The sequence below is a fragment of the Bombina bombina genome, chromosome 2 (assembly GCF_027579735.1).
Source record: "Bombina bombina isolate aBomBom1 chromosome 2, aBomBom1.pri, whole genome shotgun sequence".
NCBI lineage: Eukaryota > Metazoa > Chordata > Amphibia > Anura > Bombinatoridae > Bombina > Bombina bombina.
In genome coordinates this window covers 177,979,475-178,000,150 of record NC_069500.1, presented here as the reverse complement: position 1 = coordinate 178,000,150, position 20,676 = coordinate 177,979,475, and the positions used below count along the sequence as shown (strand labels likewise).

Genomic DNA, 20,676 nt, shown 5'->3' with positions numbered 1-20,676 from the left:
CATGGATCCATGAATTTATTGTGATTTTTTATTGCAAGACTTAATGTCCAAACCCTGTATCTACTTTTATATGTGATTTTAACCGATTGTATATTAAATTAATTGTTACATCCTCAAAGCATCTAGCCTTTTAAGCTGTTTAGCGCTTACTATCGCTCCCCTATCTGTTATCCACTTTTTAGCCTACTAGGAGGCTAATCTGTTAGTAAGCTTAAGGCCCTTTTATACACCGAGCACTCGGCACACACTCCACCAAAAATACATTTAAACAAAGTGTTACAATCATATATGTACACACAATATGTACACACTATCTTCTAACAAAATTCATATAAATATTAATGCAATGTTTTTAAAGGTATACGTTATAAGACATTTGTGTATGTGTATATTTATATATACAGTATATAACTGAAGGACACAGTAATATTTCAGTAGTGCAATGAGGTTTATTGGATTAACAGAAAATGTGCAATATGAATCAAAACAAAATTAGACAGGTGCATAAATGTGGGCAACCTTGTCATTTTGTTGATTTGAATAACTGTAACTACCTAGCACTGATTAATTGGAACACACAATGGGTTTGGTGAGCCCATTAAGCCTTGAACATCATAGACAGGTGCATCCAATCATGAGAAAAGGTATTTAAGGTGGCCAATTGCAAGTTGTTGTTCTCTTTGACTCTCCTCTGAAGAGTGGCAACATGGGGGCCTCAAAACAACTCTCAAATGACCTGAAAACAAAGATTGTTCAACAATATGGTTTAGGGGAAGGCTACAAAAAGCTATTGCAGAGATTTAAGCTGTCAGTGTCCACTGTGAGGAAATGGAAGACCGCAGGCACAGTTCTTGTTAAGGCCAGAAGTGGCAGGCCAAGTAAAATATCGGAGAGGGAAAGACAAAGGATGGTGAGAACGGTCAAAACAGCCCACAGACCACCTCCAAAGACCTACATCATTTCTGCAAAGGAGAAGCTGTATGGGAGAGTCATGCGGAAGAAGCTTTTTCTGCACACATGCCACAAACAGAGTCGCTTGAGGTATGCAACATTTGGACAAGACAGCTTCATTATGGAAGAAGGTGCTGTGGACTGATGAAACAAAGATTGAGTTATTTGGTCATAACAAGGGGCGTAATGCATGGCAGCAAAAGAACACAGCGTTCCAAGACAAACACTTGCTACCCAAAGTAAAATTTGGTGGATGTTCCATCATGTGTGGGGCTGTGTGGCCAGTGCCGGTACTGGGAATCTTGTTAAAGTTGAGTGTCACATGGATTCCACTCAATATCAGCAGATACTTGAGAATATTGTTTAGTCACAAAGTTGAAGTTACCCTGGGGCTGGATATTTCAACAAGACAACGACCCAAAACACTGCTCAAAATCTACTCTGGCATTTATGCAGAGAAACAAGTACAATGTTCTGGAATGGCCATCATAGTCCCCAGACCTGAATATTATTGAAAATCTGTGGGGTGATATGAAGCGGGCTGTCCATGCTCGGCAACCATCAAACCATCAAACCTAACTGAACTGGAGATGTTTTGCAAGGAGGAATAGTCCAAAGTACCTTCATCCAGAATCCAGACACTCATTACAGGCTATAGGAAGTGTCTAGAGGCTATTATTTTTGCTAAAGGAGGCTCTACTAAATATTGATGCAATATTTCTGTTGGGGTGCCCAAATTTATGCATCTAATTTCGTTTTGATGCATATTGCACATTTTCTGTTAATCCAATAAACCTCATTGCACTACTGACATATTACTGTGTCCTTCAGTTATTTGATAGATCAAAATATAATTGCTGATCCAAACAACCAATTATTTATAAATTAAAATCATGGAAATTGTCAGGGGTGCCTAAACTTTCGCATACAATTGTATATATGTGAGTCTGTAAATAAAAGCACTCACTGGACTTCGGTCATCTGTGACAATTTTTATTTTTATTTTGTGACGTTTTGGGACCACAAACGTCCCTTCCTCTGACAAGCAGCAAGTGAAAAATGAACAAACATTTAAAGGCCTGTGATACCCTCCAACTGCAAACTGCCAATCAGGGCAGGCTGTGAGCTAAGTAACAATATCTAATGTATAGTGTATATCTGTGTGTGATATATATAATCTGGCGAGTGCAATAAAAATCAAATAGTGAAGCAATAGTGTAATAATCATTGTTAGGAGTACATCCCCATGATTCCTTAGATCAGCAATATATATATCCTATCCTGTCATTAACAACAACGGCTGTTTAAAGCCAAGTCAGCTTGGCCATGAAAACAAAACCTCCCATTGGATAACCTGATGCACACCCTCATCTTGAATAGGCAGAAGGCTTTGGAGAAACTTTTCTGCCTATTGGAGCTGAGGGCATGCATCAGGTTATCTAATGGTAGGTTTTGTTTTCGTGGCCATGCAGATTTGGCTTTAAACAACCGTTACTGTTTATGACAGGATACAATATATATTGCTGATCTGAGGGATCATGGGGATGTACTCCTAACAATGATTATTACACTATTGCTTCACTATTTGATTTTTATTGCACTCGCCAGATTATATATATCACAAGGACCTTGACGTGGTACCTGAGCTTGTCCCATTTGGCCAGATGCGGTGACTAACCTTTCCATTTTTGCTTTTAAATCTTAGCTGAGAGCTTGTAAGTGAGTGCTGGGTTTTCTCTGTGTGTTGTATTAATTTGTTTTGTAATTTTCCCTATGGTTCTTGCACCCAGACCTGTCTGGGGTTAACTGCTTGTGGCTCTGGGGACAGCACAGCTTCCTGTGAGTGCCAGTGGCACCCAGGGCTGAGCATGTTGCAGGGTCATGGGATGTGTACCCGGTCCAGTATGAGAGTGCAGTTCCCTTCCGTGTTTTGTATATGTCTAGGGTGGTTACATATTCCTGTGCACCCTTCCCTTGTTTTCAGTTTGTTTGGATTTGAAAGCTTGCATTGTGTGGCTGTTTTAGGGTCTCAGGTTTTGGAAAGGACCTTGACGTGGTACCTGAGCTTGTCCCATTTGGCCAGATGCGGTGACTAACCTTTCCATTTTTGCTTTTAAATCTTAGCTGAGAGCTTGTAAGTGAGTGCTGGGTTTTCTCTGTGTGTTGTATACATATATATATCTATATATATTTCTTTCATGTAATTAGCAAGAGTCCATGAGTTAGTGACGTATGGGATATACATTCCTACCAGGAGGGGCAAAGTTCCCCAAACCTCAAAATGCCTATAAATACACCCCTCACCACACCCACAAATCAGTTTTACAAACTTTGCCTCCCGTGGAGGTGGTGAAGTAAGTTTGTGCTAGATTCTTCGTTAATATGCGCTTCGCAGCAGGCTGGAGCCCGGTTTTCCTCTCAGTGTGCAGTGAATGTCAGAGGGATGTGAAGAGAGTATTGCCTATTTGAATTCAATGATCTCCTTCTACGGGGTCTATTTCATAGGTTCTCTGTTATCGGTCGTAGAGATTCATCTCTTACCTCCCTTTTCAGATCGACGATATACTCTTATATATACCATTACCTCTACTGATTCTCGTTTCAGTACTGGTTTGGCTTTCTACTACATGTAGATGAGTGTCCTGGGGTAAGTAAGTCTTATTTTTTGTGACACTCTAAGCTATGGTTGGGCACTTTTATATAAAAGTTCTAAATATATGTGTTTAAACATTTATTTGCCTTGATTCAGGATGTTCGATATTCCTTATTTCAGACAGTCAGTTTCATTATTTGGGATAATGCATATGAATAATCAATTTTTCTTACCTTAAAAATTCATTTTATTGCGTCATTCTTGGCGCGGAATTTTTTGGCGCAAAAATTTTCTTTGTCATTTCCGGCGTCATACTTGTCGCCGGAAGTTGCGTCATTTTTTTGACGTTTTTGCGCCAAAAATGTCGGCGTCACCGGATGTGGCGTCATTTTTGGCGCCAAAAGCATTTAGGCGCCAAATAATGTGGGCGTCTTTTTTGGCGCTAAAAAATATGAGCGTCATTATTGTCTCCACATTATTTAAGTCTCATTGTTTATTTGCTTCTGGTTGCTAGAAGCTTGTTCATTGGCATTTTTTCTCATTCCTGAAACTGTCATTTAAGGAATTTGATCAATTTTGCTTTATATGTTGTTTTTTCTATTACATATTGCAAGATGTCTCAGATTGATCCTGAATCAGAAGCTACTTCTGGAAAATCGCTGCTTGATGCTGGATCTACCAAAGTTAAGTGTATTTGTTGTAAACTTGTGGTATCTGCTCCTCCGGCTGTTGTTTGTGATGAATGTCATGACAAACTTTCTAATGCAGATAATATTTCCTTTAGTAATGTTCCATTACCTGTTGCTGTTCCATCAACATCTAATACTCAGGGTGTTCCTGATAACATAAGAGATTTTTTTTCTAAATCTATTAGGAAGGCTATGTCTGTTATTCCTCCTTCCAGTAAACGTAAAAAGTCTTTTAAAACTTCTAATTTTCCAGATGAATTTTTAAATGAACATCATCTTTCTGATTCTGTTTATGATAATGATTTTTCTGGTTCAGAGGATTCTGTTTCAGAGATTAATACTGATAAATCTTCATATTTATTTAAAATGGAATTTATTCGTTGTTTACTTAAAGAAGTCTTAATTGCTTTAGAAATAGAGGAATCTGGTCCTCTTGATACTAAATCTAAACGTTTAAATACGGTTTTTAAACCTCCTGTAGTTATTCCGGAAGTTTTTCCCGTCCCTGATGCTATTTCTGAAGGGATTTCCAGGGAATGGAATAATCTGGTTAATTTAATTTAAGAAGTTGTATCCTGTGCCATCTGACAGATTAGAGTTTTGGGACAAAATCCCTAAAGTTGATGGGGCTATCTCTACTCTTGCTAAACGTACTACTATTCCTACGGCAGATAGTACTTCATTTTAGGATCCTTTAGATAGGAAGATTGAATCCTTTCTAAGGAAAGCTTATTTATGTTCAGGTAATCTTCTTAGGCCTGCTATTTCTTTGGCTGATGTTGCTGCAGCTTCCACTTTTTGGTTGGAGGCTTTGGCACAACAAGTGTCAGATCATAATTCTCATAGCATTGTTAAACTTCTTCAACATGCTAATAACTTTATTTGTGATGCCATCTTTGATATCATTAGAGTTGATGTCAGGTATATGTCTTTAGCCATTTTAGCTAGAAGAGCTTTATGGCTTAAAACTTGGAATGCTGATATGTCTTCTAAGTCAACCTTGCTTTCCCTTTCTTTCCAAGGTAATAAATTGTATCAGTTTGGAAACCATCTCCAGTCTGGAATAAATCCAAGCCTTTTAGAAAGCCAAAGCCAGCTCCCAAGTCCACATGAAGGTGCGGCCCTCATTCCAGCTCAGATGGTAGGGGGCAGATTACGATTTTTCAAAGAAATTTGGATCAATTCGATTCACAATCTTTGGATTCAGAACATTGTTTCACAGGGGTACAGAATAGGCTTCAAGATAAGGCCTCCTGCAAGAAGATTTTTTCTTTCTCGTGTTCCAATAAATCCAGCGAAGGCTCAAGCGTTTCTGAAATGTGTTTGAGATCTAGAGTTGGCTGGAGTAATTGTACCAGTTCCAGTTCTGGAACAGGGTCTGGGGTTTTACTCAAATCTATTCATTGTACCAAAGAAGGAGGATTCCTTCAGACCAGTTCTGGATTTAAAAATATTGAATCGTTATGTAAGAATACCAACATTCAAAATGGTAACTATAAGGACTATTCTGCCTTTTGTTCAGCAAGGGCATTATATGTCCACAATAGATTTACAAGATGCATATCTGCATATTCCGATTCATCCAGATCACTATCAGTTTCTGAGATTCTCTTTTCTAGACAAGCATTACCAGTTTGTGGCTCTGCCGTTTGGCCTAGCAACAGCTCCAAGGATTTTTACAAAGGTTCTCAGTGCCCTACTATCTGTAATCAGAGAACAGGGTATTGTGGTATTTCCTTATTTGGACGATATCTTGGTACTTGCTCAGTCTTCACATTTAGCAGAATCTCATACGAATCGTATCGTTTCTTCGAGAACATGGTTGGAGGATCAATTTACCAAAGAGTTCGTTGATTCCTCAGACAAGAGTAACCTTTTTAGGTTTCCAGATAGATTCAGTGTCTATGACTCTGTCGTTAACGGACAAGAGACGTCTGAAATTGGTTTCAGCTTGTCGAAACCTTCAGTCTCAATCATTCCCTTCGGTAGCCTTATGCATGGAAATTCTAGGTCTTATGACTGCTGCATCGGACGCGATCCCCTTTGCTCGTTTTCACATGCGACCTCTTCAGCTCTGTATGCTGAACCAGTGGTGCAGGGATTATACAAAGATATCACAATTAATATCTTTAAAACCAAATGTACGACACTCTCTGACGTGGTGGACAGACCACCATCGTTTAGTTCAGGGGACTTCTTTTGTTCTTCCGACCTGGACTGTGATCTCAACAGATGCAAGTCTGACAGGTTGGGGAGCGGTATGGGGGTCTCTGACAGCGCAGGGGGTTTGGGAATCTCAGGAGGCGAGATTACCAATCAACATTTTGGAACTCCGTGCGATTTTCAGAGCTCTTCAGTCGTGGCCTCTTCTAAAGAGAGAGTCGTTCATTTGTTTTCAGACGGACAATGTCACAACCGTGGCATATGTCAATCATCAAGGAGGGACTCACAGTCCTCTGGCTATGAAAGAAGTATCTCGAATACTTGTATGGGCGGAATCCAGCTCCTGTCTAATTTCTGCGGTTCACATCCCAGGTATAGACAATTGGGAAGCGGATTATCTCAGTCGCCAAACATTACATCCGGGCGAATGGTCTCTTCACCCAGAGGTATTTCTTCAGATTGTTCAAATCTGGGGACTTCCAGAAATAGATCTGATGGCTTCTCATCTAAACAAGAAGCTTCCCAGGTATCTGTCCAGATCCAGGGATCCTCAGGCGGAAGCAGTGGATGCATTGTCACTTCCTTGGAAGTATCATCCTGCCTATATCTTTCCGCCTCTAGTTCTTCTTCCAAGAGTGATTTCCAAGATTCTAAAGGAGCGTTCGTTTGTTCTGCTGGTGGCTCCAGCATGGCCTCACAGGTTTTGTTATGCGGATCTTGTTCGGATGGCTACTTGCCAGCCGTGGACTCTTCCGTTAAGACCAGACCTTCTATCGCAAGGTCCTTTTTTCCATCAGGATCTCAAATCCTTAAATTTTAAGGTATGGCGATTGAACGCTTGATTCTCAGTCATAGAGGTTTCTCTGACTCCGTAATTAATACTATGTTACAGGCTCGTAAATCTGTGTCTAGGAAGACTTACATTTCTTGGTGTTCTTCTCATCATTTTTCTTGGCATTCTCTTAGAATTCCTAGAATTTTACAGTTTCTTCAGGATGGTTTGGATAAAGGTTTGTCTGCAAGTTCCTTGAAAGGACAAATCTCTGCTCTTTCTGTTCTTTTTCACAGAAAGATTGCTAATCTTCCTGATATTCATTGTTTTGTACAGGCTTTGGTTCGTATTAAACCTGTCATTAAGTCAATTTCTCCTCCTTGGAGTTTGAATTTGGTTCTGGGGGCTCTTCAAGCTCCTCCGTTTGAACCTATGCATTTGCTGGATATTAAATTACTTTCTTGGAAAGTTTTGTTTCTTTTGGCCATCTCTTCTGCTAGAAGAGTTTCTGAATTATCTGCTCTTTCTTGTGAGTCTCCTTTTCTGATTTTTCATCAGGATAAGGCGGTTTTGCGAACTTCATTTAAATTTTTACCTAAGGTTGTGAATTCTAACAACATTAGTAGAGAAATTGTGGTTCCTTCATTGTGTCCTAATCCTAAGAACTCTAAGGAAAGATCGTTGCATTCTTTGGATGTAGTTAGAGCTTTGAAATATTATGTTGAAGCTACTAAAGATTTCAGAAAGACTTCTAGTCTATTTGTTATCTTTTCTGGTTCTAGGAAAGGTCAGAAGGCCTCTGCCATTTCTTTGGCGTCTTGGTTAAAGTCTTTGATTCATCATGCTTATGTTGAGTCGGGTAGATCTCCGCCTCAAAGGATTACAGCTCATTCGACTAGGTCAGTTTCTACTTCCTGGGCATTTAGGAATGAAGATTCGGTTGATCAGATTTTCAAAGCAGCAACTTGGTCTTATTTGCATACTTTTACTAAATTCTACCATTTTGATGTGTTTTCTTCTTCTGAAGCAGTCTTTGGTAGAAAAGTACTTCAGGCAGCTGTTTCAGTTTGATCCTTCTGCTTATAATTTCAGTTTTTTCATTTTAAGATTTAAACTTTGGGGTGTGGATTATTTTTCAGCGGAATTGGCTGTCTTTATTTTATCCCTCCCTCTCTAGTGACTCTTGCGTGGAAGATCCACATCTTGGGTATTCATTATCCCATACGTCACTAGCTCATGGACTCTTGCTAATTACATGAAAGAAAACATAATTTATGTAAGAACTTACCTGATAAATTCATTTCTTTCATATTAGCAAGAGTCCATGAGGCCCACCCTTTTTGTGGTGGTTATGATTTTTTTGTATAAAGCACAATTATCCCAATTCCTTATTTTTTTATGCTTTCGCACTTTTTTCTCATCACCCCACTTCTTGGCTATTCGTTAAACTGATTTGTGGTTGTGGTGAGGGGTGTATTTATAGGCATTTTGAGGTTTGGGAAACTTTGCCCCTCCTGGTAGGAATGTATATCCCATACGTCACTAGCTCATGGACTCTTGCTAATATGAAAGAAATGAATTTATCAGGTAAGTTCTTACATAAATTATGTTATCTATACCTGTGTGTATATATACATTTACATATATAGTTATAGATATATAATTTAACAAACAAAAAAAAACATATATATATTTAAATAAAAAAGAATATTTGCTTCTATGTGAACAACATTGGAATGTAAAATATGAATAATACACTTCAAGTTTAGAACTGTAGGTCTTACGCTGTATCGAGTTAGCTCGAGTGATGATTGTTAGTTGGTTTTTTTTTTAACAGCGTGCTCCATTAAAGTCTATGTGGAGAAGAAGTAGCAATATCCAAAGTCCTGAAGTTAGTGCTCGTCTGGGTTTCGCTCACGCACAATTTACTTTCAACTTGTAATACGCGCGCTAACCCACCTGCATCAAAAGTTTACTTCCACTGGTGTTTTGTGTGCAAGCAAAAAAATTATTTAGCTCTCCACTTGTGATCTAGCCCAGTATGTGGAAGAATTTTGCAAACTTTCGGCCATGTATAGGAACTGGAGTTTGGTGCACACAGCATGAAGTCTAGAACTTGAGCACAGAATGCCTCCAAATCTCCAATTGATGATCTTTTTGCCATGTCCCAAACATATGAAAAGGAGATATCGCATAAATGTACTATAACTGTATAACTGTACTATAACTGGATAACTGTACTGTCCATTAATAGATGCAAAGCAAGGTACTCCTTGTAAGGAAGGAGAGAGCTTGTGTATAAAGTGTGCTAGCTGTATAATTTAATCCCCAATCTCAACTGTAAAACAGAGGCCTTTGGTAAAACTGTATGCATAGTAACTTCTGCAGTGTAATGCATGGTAAAATTGGATGCATAGTAACTTCTGCAGTGTAATGCATGGTAAAACTGTATGCATAGTAACTTCTGCAGTGTAATGCATGGTAAAATTGGATGCATAGTAACTTCTGCAGTGTAATGCATGGTAAAACTGTATGCATAGTAACTTCTGCAGTGTAATGCATGGTAAAACTGTATGCATAGTAACTTCTGCAGTGTAATGCATGGTAAAACTGTATGCATAGTAACTTCTGCAGTGTAATGCATGGTAAAACTGTATTCATAGTAACTTCTGCAGTGTAATGCATGGTAAAACTGTATGCATAGTAACTTCTGCAGTGGAATGCATGGTAAAACTGTATGCATAGTAACTTCTGCAGTGGAATGCATGGTAAAACTGTATGCATAGTAACTTCTGCAGTGGAATGCATGGTAAAACTGTATGCATAGTAACTTCTGCAGTGGAATGCATGGTAAAACTGTATGCATAGTAACTTCTGCAGTGGAATGCATGGTAAAACTGTATGCATAGTAACTTCTGCAGTGGAATGCATGGTAAAACTGTATGCATAGTAACTTCTGCAGTGGAATGCATGGTAAAACTGTATGCATAGTAACTCCTGCAGTGGAATGCATGGTAAAACTGTATGCATAGTAACTCCTGCAGTGTAATGCATGGTAAAACTGTATGCATAGTAACTTCTGCAGTGTAATGCATGGTAAAACTGTATGCATAGTAACTTCTGCAGTGGAATGCATGGTAAAACTGTTTGCATAGTAACTTCTGCAGTGGAATGCATGGTAAAACTGTATGCATAGTGCCTTCTGCAGTGGAATGCATGGTAAAACACAGTCAAATTAGTGGCACAGAAAGTGTCCTGAGTAGTTCAGGGGAGAAAGCATAATAGCACCAAAAGTAGAGCTCTGAGGAAAGCATCCTAATGAAGGCAGAAAATCCAACACCTGAGAGTGCTGTCATGATGATTGTGAAATTAATCCTTCCTTAAAATGTTATGGTAATCCATTATGAAAGGGGCATGACTGACCAAGGTTTTGTCTTCATAAACAGTAATAAATAAAATGGATGTGCGCTAATAACCAGAGTGCATTATCATTTAGATGGGAGGTCCATACATCATTTCTGACGTGAGTACTCTATTATAGCTAACATTTTTGGAATATAGGCTCCCATTGAGTATACTCCATAGCACAATTGTCATAATTAACATGATTTGATATGTGGCAATGTCTGATTTAATATTAATCTCTAACATTATTATTTATTTTTTTTATTATTGAGCATAAACAAATGTGACAATGGTTTGTGTTTATCTTGCATTTCAAGATCGTACAGTATCAGATTTATTCAAATTAGTTTTCAATGTTGAAGTTAACAAATACAGCGCTACTTTTACTACTTTTACTACTGTTTATGTTTACAACTTACTAAAATAGTAAAAGATGCTTGTTGTAGCAGGTTTATTAAAGGGACATTGAACCCAATTTTTTTCTTTCGTGATTGAGATAGAGCATGCAATTTCTTTCATGTAATTAGCAAGAGTCCATGAGCTAGTGACGTATGGGATATACATTCCTACCAGGAGGGGCAAAGTTTCCTAAACCTCAAAATGCCTATAAATACACCCCTCATCACACCCACAAATCAGTTTTACAAACTTTGCCTCCTATGGAGGTGGTGAAGTAAGTTTGTGCTAGATTCTACGTTGATATGCGCTCCGCAGCAGGTTGGAGCCCGGTTTTCCTCTCAGCGTGCAGTGAATGTCAGAGGGATGTGAGGAGAGTATTGCCTGTTTGAATTCAATGATCTCCTTCTACGGGGTCTATTTCATGGGTTCTCTGTTATCGGTCGTAGAGATTCATCTCTTACCTCCCTTTTCAGATCGACGATATACTCTTATATATACCATTACCTCTGCTGATTCTCGTTTCAGTACTGGTTTGGCTTTCTACAACATGTAGATGAGTGTCCTGGGGTAAGAAAGTCTTATTTTCTGTGACACTCTAAAGCTATGGTTGGGCACTTTTTTATAAAGTTCTAAATATATGTATTCAAACATTTATTTGCCTTGACTCAGGATGTTCAACATTTCCTTATTTCAGACAGTCAGTTTCATATTTGGGATAATGCATTTGAATATATCATTTTTATCTTACCTTAAAATTTGACTTTTTCCCTGTGGGCTGTTAGGCTCGCGGGGGCTGAAAATGCTTCATTTTATTGCGTCATTCTTGGCGCGAAATTTTTTTTTCTATTTCCGGCGTCATACGTGTCGCCGGAAGTTGCGTCATTTTTGACGTTTCTCGCGCCAAAAATGTCGGCGTTCCGGATGTGGAGGCATTTTTGGCGCTAATAGCATTTAGGCGCCAAATATTGTGGGCGTCAAATTTGTCTCCACTTTATTTAAGTCTCATTATTTGTTGCTTCTGGTTGCTAGAAGCTTGTTCACTGGCATTTTTTCCCATTCCTGAAACTGTCATTTAAGGAATTTGATCAATTTTGCTTTATATGTTGTTTTTTCTATTACATATTGCAAGATGTCCCACGTTGCAACTGAGTCAGAAGATACTACTGGAAAATCGCTGACTGGTGCTGGAACTACCAAAGCTAAGTGTATCTGCTGTAAACTTTTGGTAGTTGTTCCTCCAGCTGTTGTTTGTATTAAATGTCATGACAAACTTGTTAATGCAGAAAATATTTCCTTTAGTAAAGTACCATTACCTGTTGCAGTTCCATCAACATCTAATGTTCAGAGTGTTCCTGATAACATAAGAGATTTTGTTTCTGAATCCATTAAGAAGGCTATGTCTGTTATTCCTCCTTCTGGTAAACATAAAAAGTCTTTTAAAACTTCTCTTTATACAGATGAATTTTTAAATGAACATCATCATTCTGATTCTAATGATTCTTCTGATACAGAGGATTCTGTCTCAGAGGTTGATGCTGATAAATCGTCATATTTATTTAAAATGGAATTTATCCGTTCTTTACTTAAAGAAGTCCTAATTGCATTAGAAATTGAGGATTCTGGTCCTCTTGATACTAACTCTAAACGTTTAGACAAGGTCTTTAGATCTCCTGTGGTTATTCCAGAAGTTTTTCCTGTTCCTGGTGCTATTTCTGAAGTAATTTCCAGAGAATGGAATAATTTGGGTAATTAATTTACTCCTTCTAAACGTTTTAAGCAATTATATCCTGTACCGTCCGACAGATTAGAGTTTTGGGACAAAATCCCTAAAGTTGATGGGGCTATTTCTACCCTTGCTAAACGTACTACTATTCCTACGTCAGATGGTACTTGCTTTAAGGATCCTTTAGATAGGAAAATTGAATCCTTTCTAAGAAAAGCTTATCTGTGTTCAGGTAATCTTCTTAGACCTGCTATATCATTGGCTGATGTTGCTGCAGCTTCAACTTTTTGGTTGGAAACTTTAGCGCAACAAGTAACAGATCATGATTCTCATAATATTATTATTCTTCTTCAACATGCTAATAATTTTATCTGTGATGCCATTTTTGATATTATCAGAGTTGATGTCAGGTTTATGTCTCTAGCTATTTTAGCTAGAAGAGCTTTATGGCTTAAAACTTGGAATGCTGATATGTCTTCTAAATCAACTCTACTTTCCCTTTCTTTCCAGGGTAATAAATTATTTGGTTCTCAGTTGGATTCTATTATCTCAACTGTTACTGGTGGGAAAGGAACTTTTTTACCACAGGATAAAAAATCTAAAGGTAAAAACAGGGCTAATAATCGTTTTCGTTCCTTTCGTTTCAACAAAGAACAAAAGCCTGATCCTTCATCCTCAGGAGCAGTTTCAGTTTGGAAACCATCTCCAGTCTGGAATAAATCCAAGCCTTCTAGAAAAGCAAAGCCAGCTTCTAAGTCCACATGAAGGTACGGCCCTCATTCCAGCTCAGCTGGTAGGGGGCAGATTACGTTTTTTCAAAGAAATTTGGATCAATTCTGTTCACAATCTTTGGATTCAGAACATTGTTTCAGAAGGGTACAGAATTGGTTTCAAGATAAGACCTCCTGCAAAGAGATTTTTTCTTTCCCGTGTCCCAGTAAACTCAGTGAAAGCTCAAGCATTTCTGAAATGTGTTTCAGATCTAGAGTTGGCTGGAGTAATTATGCCAGTTCCAGTTTTGGAACAGGGGCTGGGGTTTTATTCAAATCTCTTCATTGTACCCAAGAAGGAGAATTCCTTCAGACCAGTTCTGGATCTAAAAATATTGAATCGTTATGTAAGGATACCAACATTCAAAATGGTAACTGTAAGGACTATATTGCCTTTTGTTCAGCAAGGGCATTATATGTCTACAATAGATTTACAGGATGCATATCTGCATATTCCGATTCATCCAGCTCACTATCAGTTCCTGAGATTCTCTTTCCTGAACAAGCATTACCAGTTTGTGCTACAGCTCCAAGAATTTTTACAAAGGTTCTCGGTGCCCTTCTGTCTGTAATCAGAGAACAGGGTATTGTGGTATTTCCTTATTTGGACGATATCTTGGTACTTGCTCAGTCTTCACATTTAGCAGAATCTCATACGAATCGACTTGTGTTGTTTCTTCAAGATGGTTGGAGGATCAATTCACTAAAAGGTTCATTGATTCCTCAGACAAGGGTAACCTTTTTAGGGTTCCAGATAGATTCAGTGTCCATGACTCTATCTTTGACAGACAAGAGACGTCTAAAATTGATTTCAGCTTGTCGAAACCTTCAGTCACAATCATTCCCTTCGGTAGCCTTATGCATGGAAATTCTAGGTCTTATGACTGCTGCATCGGACGCGATATCCTTTGCTCGTTTTCACATGCGACCTCTTCAGCTCTGTATGCTGAATCAATGGTGCAGGGATTACACAAAGATATCTCAATTAATATCTTTAAAACCGATTGTCCAACATTCTCTGACGTGGTGGACAGATCACCATCGTTTAATTCAGGGGGCTTCTTTTGTTCTTCCGACCTGGACTATAATCTCAACAGATGCAAGTCTTACAGGTTGGGGAGCTGTGTGGGGGTCTCTGACGGCACAAGGGGTTTGGGAATCTCAGGAGGTGAGATTACCGATCAATATTTTGGAACTCCGTGCAATTTTCAGAGCTCTTCAGTCTTGGCCTCTTCTGAAGAGAGAGTCGTTCATTTGTTTTCAGACAGACAATGTCACAACTGTGGCATACATCAATCATCAAGGAGGGACTCACAGTCCTCTGGCTATGAAAGAAGTATCTCGAATTCTGGTTTGGGCGGAATCCAGCTCCTGTCTAATCTCTGCGGTTCATATCCCAGGTATAGACGATTGGGAAGCGGATTATCTCAGTCGCCAAACGTTGCATCCGGGTGAATGGTCTCTTCACCCAGAGGTATTTCTTCAGATTGTTCAAATGTGGGAACTCCCAGAAATAGATCTGATGGCTTCTCATCTAAACAAGAAACTTCCCAGGTATCTGTCCAGATCCCGGGATCCTCAGGCGGAGGCAGTGGATGCATTATCACTTCCTTGGAAGTATCATCCTGCCTATATCTTTCCGCCTCTAGTTCTTCTTCCAATAGTAATCTCCAAGATTCTGAAGGAATGCTCGTTTGTTCTGCTGGTAGCTCCAGCATGGCCTCACAGGTTTTGGTATGCGGATCTTGTCCGGATGGCCTCTTGCCAGCCGTGGACTCTTCCGTTAAAACCAGACCTTCTGTCACAAGGTCCTTTCTTCCATCAGGATCTCAAATCCTTAAATTTAAAGGTATGGAGATTGAACGCTTGATTCTTGGTCAAAGAGGTTTCTCTGACTCTGTGATTAATACTATGTTACAGGCTCGTAAATCTGTATCTAGAGAGATATATTATAGAGTCTGGAAGACTTATATTTCTTGGTGTCTTTCTCATCATTTTTCCTGGCATTCTTTTAGAATTCCGAGAATTTTACAGTTTCTTCAGGATGGTTTAGATAAAGGTTTGTCCGCAAGTTCCTTGAAAGGACAAATCTCTGCTCTTTCTGTTCTTTTTCACAGAAAGATTGCTAATCTTCCTGATATTCATTGTTTTGTACAAGCTTTGGTTCGTATAAAACCTGTCATTAAGTCAATTTCTCCTCCTTGGAGTTTGAATTTGGTTCTGAGGGCTCTTCAAGCTCCTCCTTTTGAACCCATGCATTCATTGGACATTAAATTACTTTCTTGGAAAGTTTTGTTCCTTTTGGCCATCTCTTCTGCCAGAAGAGTCTCTGAATTATCTGCTCTTTCTTGTGAGTCTCTTTTTCTGATTTTTCATCAGGATAAGGCGGTGTTGCGAACTTCTTTTGAATTTTTTCCTAAGGTTGTGAATTCCAACAACATTAGTAGAGAAATTGTGGTTCCTTCATTATGTCCTAATCCTAAGAATTCTAAGGAGAAATCGTTGCATTCTTTGGATGTTGTTAGAGCTTTGAAATATTATGTTGAGGCTACTAAGTCTTTCCGAAAGACTTCTGGTCTATTTGTCATCTTTTCCGGTTCTAGGAAAGGTCAGAAAGCTCTTGGTTGAAATCCTTTATTCACCATGCTTATGTCGAGTTGGGTAAAACTCCACCTCAAAGGATTACAGCTCATTCTACTAGGTCAGTTTCTACTTCCTGGGCGTTTAGGAATGAGGCTTCGGTTGATCAGATTTGCAAAGCAGCAACTTGGTCCTCTTTGAATACGTTTACTAAATTCTACCATTTTGATGTGTTTTCTTCATCTGAAGCAGTGTTTGGTAGAAAAGTACTTCAGGCAGCGGTTTCAGTTTGAATCTTCTGCTTATGTTTTCATTAAACTTTATTTTGGGTGTGGATTATTTTCAGCAGGAATTGGCTGTCTTTATTTTATCCCTCCCTCTCTAGTGACTCTTGCGTGGAAAGATCCACATCTTGGGTAGTCATTATCCCATACGTCACTAGCTCATGGACTCTTGCTAATTACATGAAAGAAAACATAATTTATGTAAGAACTTACCTGATAAATTCATTTCTTTCATATTAGCAAGAGTCCATGAGGCCCACCCTTTTTGTGGTGGTTATGATTTTTTTGTATAAAGCACAACTATTTCAATTCCTTATTTTATATGCTTTCGCACTTTTTTATCACCCCACTTCTTGGCTATTCGTTAAACTGATTTGTGGGTGTGGTGAGGGGTGTATTTATAGGCATTTTGAGGTTTGGCAAACTTTGCCCCTCCTGGTAGGAATGTATATCCCATACGTCACTAGCTCATGGACTCTTGCTAATATGAAAGAAATGAATTTATCAGGTAAGTTCTTACATAAATTATGTTTTTAAGCAACTTTCTAATTTACTCCTATTATCAATTTTTCTTTTTTCTCTTGCTTTCTTTATTTGAAAAACAAGGCATCTAAGCTATTTTTTTGGTTCAGACCATGGAAAGCACTTGTTTATTGGTGGGTGAATTTATCCATCAATCAGCTAGAACAACCCAGGTTGTTGATAAAAAATGGGCCGGCATCTAAACTTACATTCTTGCATTTCAAATAAAGATACCAAGAGAATGAAGAAAAATTGATAATAGTAGTAAATTAGAAAGTTGCTTAAAAATGCATGCTCTATCAGAATCACAAAAGAAAAAATTTGGGTTCAGTGTCCCTTTAAGGGGATATGAAACCCAATTTTTTTCTTTTATGATTCAGATAGAGCGTGCAATTTTAAGCAAATTTCTAATTTACTCTTAGGGCTCGATTTATCAAAGCCCTACGGCTGCAAGTTCTCACATAATCTCGCCATAATTTAACAAGCAGCGGTCACTAGACTGCTGCTTCCCTAACCTAGAGGTGGCGAAATTCAAACTCCGCCGTCGAGTCCGACCGAGGAGATTGACAGCTCCTGCCCGTGCGTGTTTGGCTGTGCGCAGGCAGGGGGTGGGATTGCACGCAAGCGCAAAATGGTATTTTCGCCCCGCCAGACACATCGGGTGAGCCAATGACAATCGGTATATATATGCAGCCACCAATCAGCAGCTAGAACCTAGGTTCTTTGCTGCTCCTGAGCTTTCCTAGATAAACTGTTCAGCAAAAGACAACAAGAGAAGGAAGCAAATTAAATAATAGAAGTAAATTGGAAAGTTGTTTAAAATGGTATGCTCTATCTGAATCATAAAATAAACGTTTTGGGTTTCATGTCCCTTTAAATACAGTAGCATTGCATATTTAACGCTTGCATAATAAAAAGACAACGCAATAACACTCTGAATTTCAAATAATCAGTTGATTTTTTTTCTGACAAATTTATTCCCCCCCCCCCCACATTTGCCAGCCCCCTTTATCAGGTGGCAGCCATCAGCCAATTACAGACTGGCTCAAAAAGTGTGCAAATAAAAAGACTGTGCAAAATATGATAATGAAAGTAAATTGGAAAGTCTCATAAAACCGCATACTCTTTCTGAATCATAAAAGTTTAATTTTGACTTTAGTGTCCCTTTAATTTTGCTCCAGGTAATAATGAAAGAGATTATCAGTGTTGACAAATTAATTTACAATATGGATATGCAAATTATGGAGTTGATCGCAATCCTTTAAAAAAGCATGTCAAGCGATTTATATACTAAAGTCCCCATTGTGTAGAAAAAAACGTTAGATTAAATTTACTAAACGATTGTGATCAAATCCAATGTGGCCTAAAATTTCAGCTTCAGAGTTGCAATATCCTAAATAAATCTTAGAGACACTGAACCCAAATGTTTTCTTCTGTGATTCAGATAGAGCATGCAATTTTAAGCAACTTTCTTATTTATTCCTACTATCAATTTTTCTTCGTTCTCTTGCTATCTTTATTTGAAAAAGAAGTCATCTAAGTTTTTTTTGGTTTAGAACTCTGGACAGCACTTTTTTTATTGGTGGATAAATTTATCCACCAATCAGCAAGAACAACCCAGGTTGTTCACCAAAAATGGGCCGGCATCTAAACTTACATTCTTGCATTGCAAAAAAAGATACCAAGAAAATGAAGAAAATGTTATAATAGAAGTAAATTAGAAAGTTTGGGTTGAGTGTCCCTTTAAGAAACAAAATTAAATCTATGTTAGATAGAATGCTATATATAAATATATTTTTGTAAAACAAAGTTGAAACAATTTCTTGGATATGTCGTTTTTTTGCCTTCAGATGGAGCAACATTGTAGCCCACTTACTGAATAGTATTCTCCTGTTGATCCTTGTCACTGTTTTACAGTAAAGACCTAAGCAACAAACTGTTACAGGGGCAGGTCTAACAAGTGTATTGTAAAACATTGGTGGTGGTTGGCTTAAAACCATCATGAGATTCACAGTGGGGATAATTTTATCACAGTATAACGTTATAGCTTCTAGATGCAGTTATCATAGAACATTATTTAGTTTTTTTCTACAGATGGGTCAATACCACGATTTTACAACACTGAATACAGATACCTATATTTTAACTTTAAAGGGACATAAAACCCAAAATTATTATTTCATGATTCAGATAGAGAATACAATTTTAAAGAACTTTCCAATTTACAGCTATTATCTAATTGGCTTCATTCTCTTGGTAACTTTTCTTGAAGAAGCTGCAATGCACTATTGGGAATTAGGTAAATAGGTCAGCCAATAACATGAGGCATAAATGTGCAGCCTTGTGTCCTTTTCAACAAAGGATACTAAGAAAACAAAACAAATTTGATAATAGAAGTAAATTGGAAAGTTGTGTAAAATCACATGCTCTTTTCGAATTATGAAATTAAAAAATGGGGTTTCATGTCCCTTTAATGTTACATAATAACAGTGTAAAAGGTCCTATATATTTTAAAAATTAAATGCAGTATTTAAATATTAAATGTAACATTTTAATTTTCGAATGTTATAAAAAAAAAAGTGCCTTTTTTTTCTACTTTTTTCCTTTCCTCTGTTCACTGTACTTTATCCCCTCCTCTGTTCTATACATTTATTTTATTATTGATTAATAGAATTGATGACTCATTTCTATTCTTTTCGTTTCCTCAGTTCACTCTATTTTTTCCCTTCCTCAGTTCACTCATCTTCATTGAAGGAACTGTACCTATCATAGGAGGTACTGCCCTTAACTTGCACCGAATGAGGAAGAACCAAACCAATACATTTGACATTCATTTTGTCATTATTCCCACCCTCGCCAGTGTCAGTTTTACTAATCTCCTTTCCCAAAGTTGGAGGGAAACTACATATTTCCTCTTAAACCCCTTGGCAATCATTGCACGTTATCATTCACAGTTATCTTTTCTTCTATCACTAATATGTTTTTCTATATATGTACTAGCCATGAGATTGGCATGTGACGAGTTAAATAATAATGGGCAGCTGTTTGTGGGACAACTATTTCAGTTATACGTATATATAAAGATTATTTTTATATTTTATGTAAAAAAATGCTTGCACTTTAAGCATGTTATATCTAAATCTAGTTGTAAGTTCCTACATCTAGAATAATTTACTACAGAACAATATAATGTATACTTCCTGTTATAGTATAAATTTGATTGTATTTGGGCATGATAAAAACTAATGATAGTTCTCAAAGGCTTTATTTTTTTTTTATAGTAATCCATACAAGTTATTTAATGGGAATTACCAGAAAGTGTTATTTTTCTGCAGACTGCTTTCAGCAATGGAAGGCTCGTTGTCTCTACAGAAGATGCCAAGTGCCTTCTCGCTTTTTGAACAATATGCTGGAAGCTCTTCTAAAGGAGATCAGAATATGCAAAAACATATACCAGGTAGGAATTTTTGTTTGGAATGAACTACCATAAAATAGAACAAACAATTGGTATAGTGGTAAAGTAATTAAACGCTAAATTGTTTTAAAAGTATAGTTCAATAAAGCGCACAAGATAAACAATATACTAAAATAATATTAAGAATATATATAAGAAAATAAAAATTAATAGAAACACCCCCTCTCTTTCTACTGTCTTCCCCAACTTCCAAAACAATATAGCCTAGATTACAAGTGGACTGAAAAATATAAGTGCTATTGAGTGCGGACACTGCTCAAGTTAAATCAATAGCTCCTATTCTTGTGCTAAAAAGCAATCACTTCAGTGAAAGCTTCAGGTGTGCTAACATCTAGAGTTCGGATAGCGCG

General features: G+C 37.8%; 1 protein-coding gene across 1 annotated transcript in view; it reads left to right on the top strand.

The window, feature by feature from the left end:
* The window catches only part of CMYA5 (cardiomyopathy associated 5), a 202,364-nt gene that overhangs the window by 83,875 nt on the left and 97,813 nt on the right, over positions 1-20,676 (top strand). Inside the window, exon 6 of the mRNA XM_053701360.1 lies at positions 20,187-20,308. Coding sequence (XP_053557335.1) covers positions 20,187-20,308 — 122 coding nt within the window. The remainder of the gene's footprint in view (positions 1-20,186; positions 20,309-20,676) is intronic.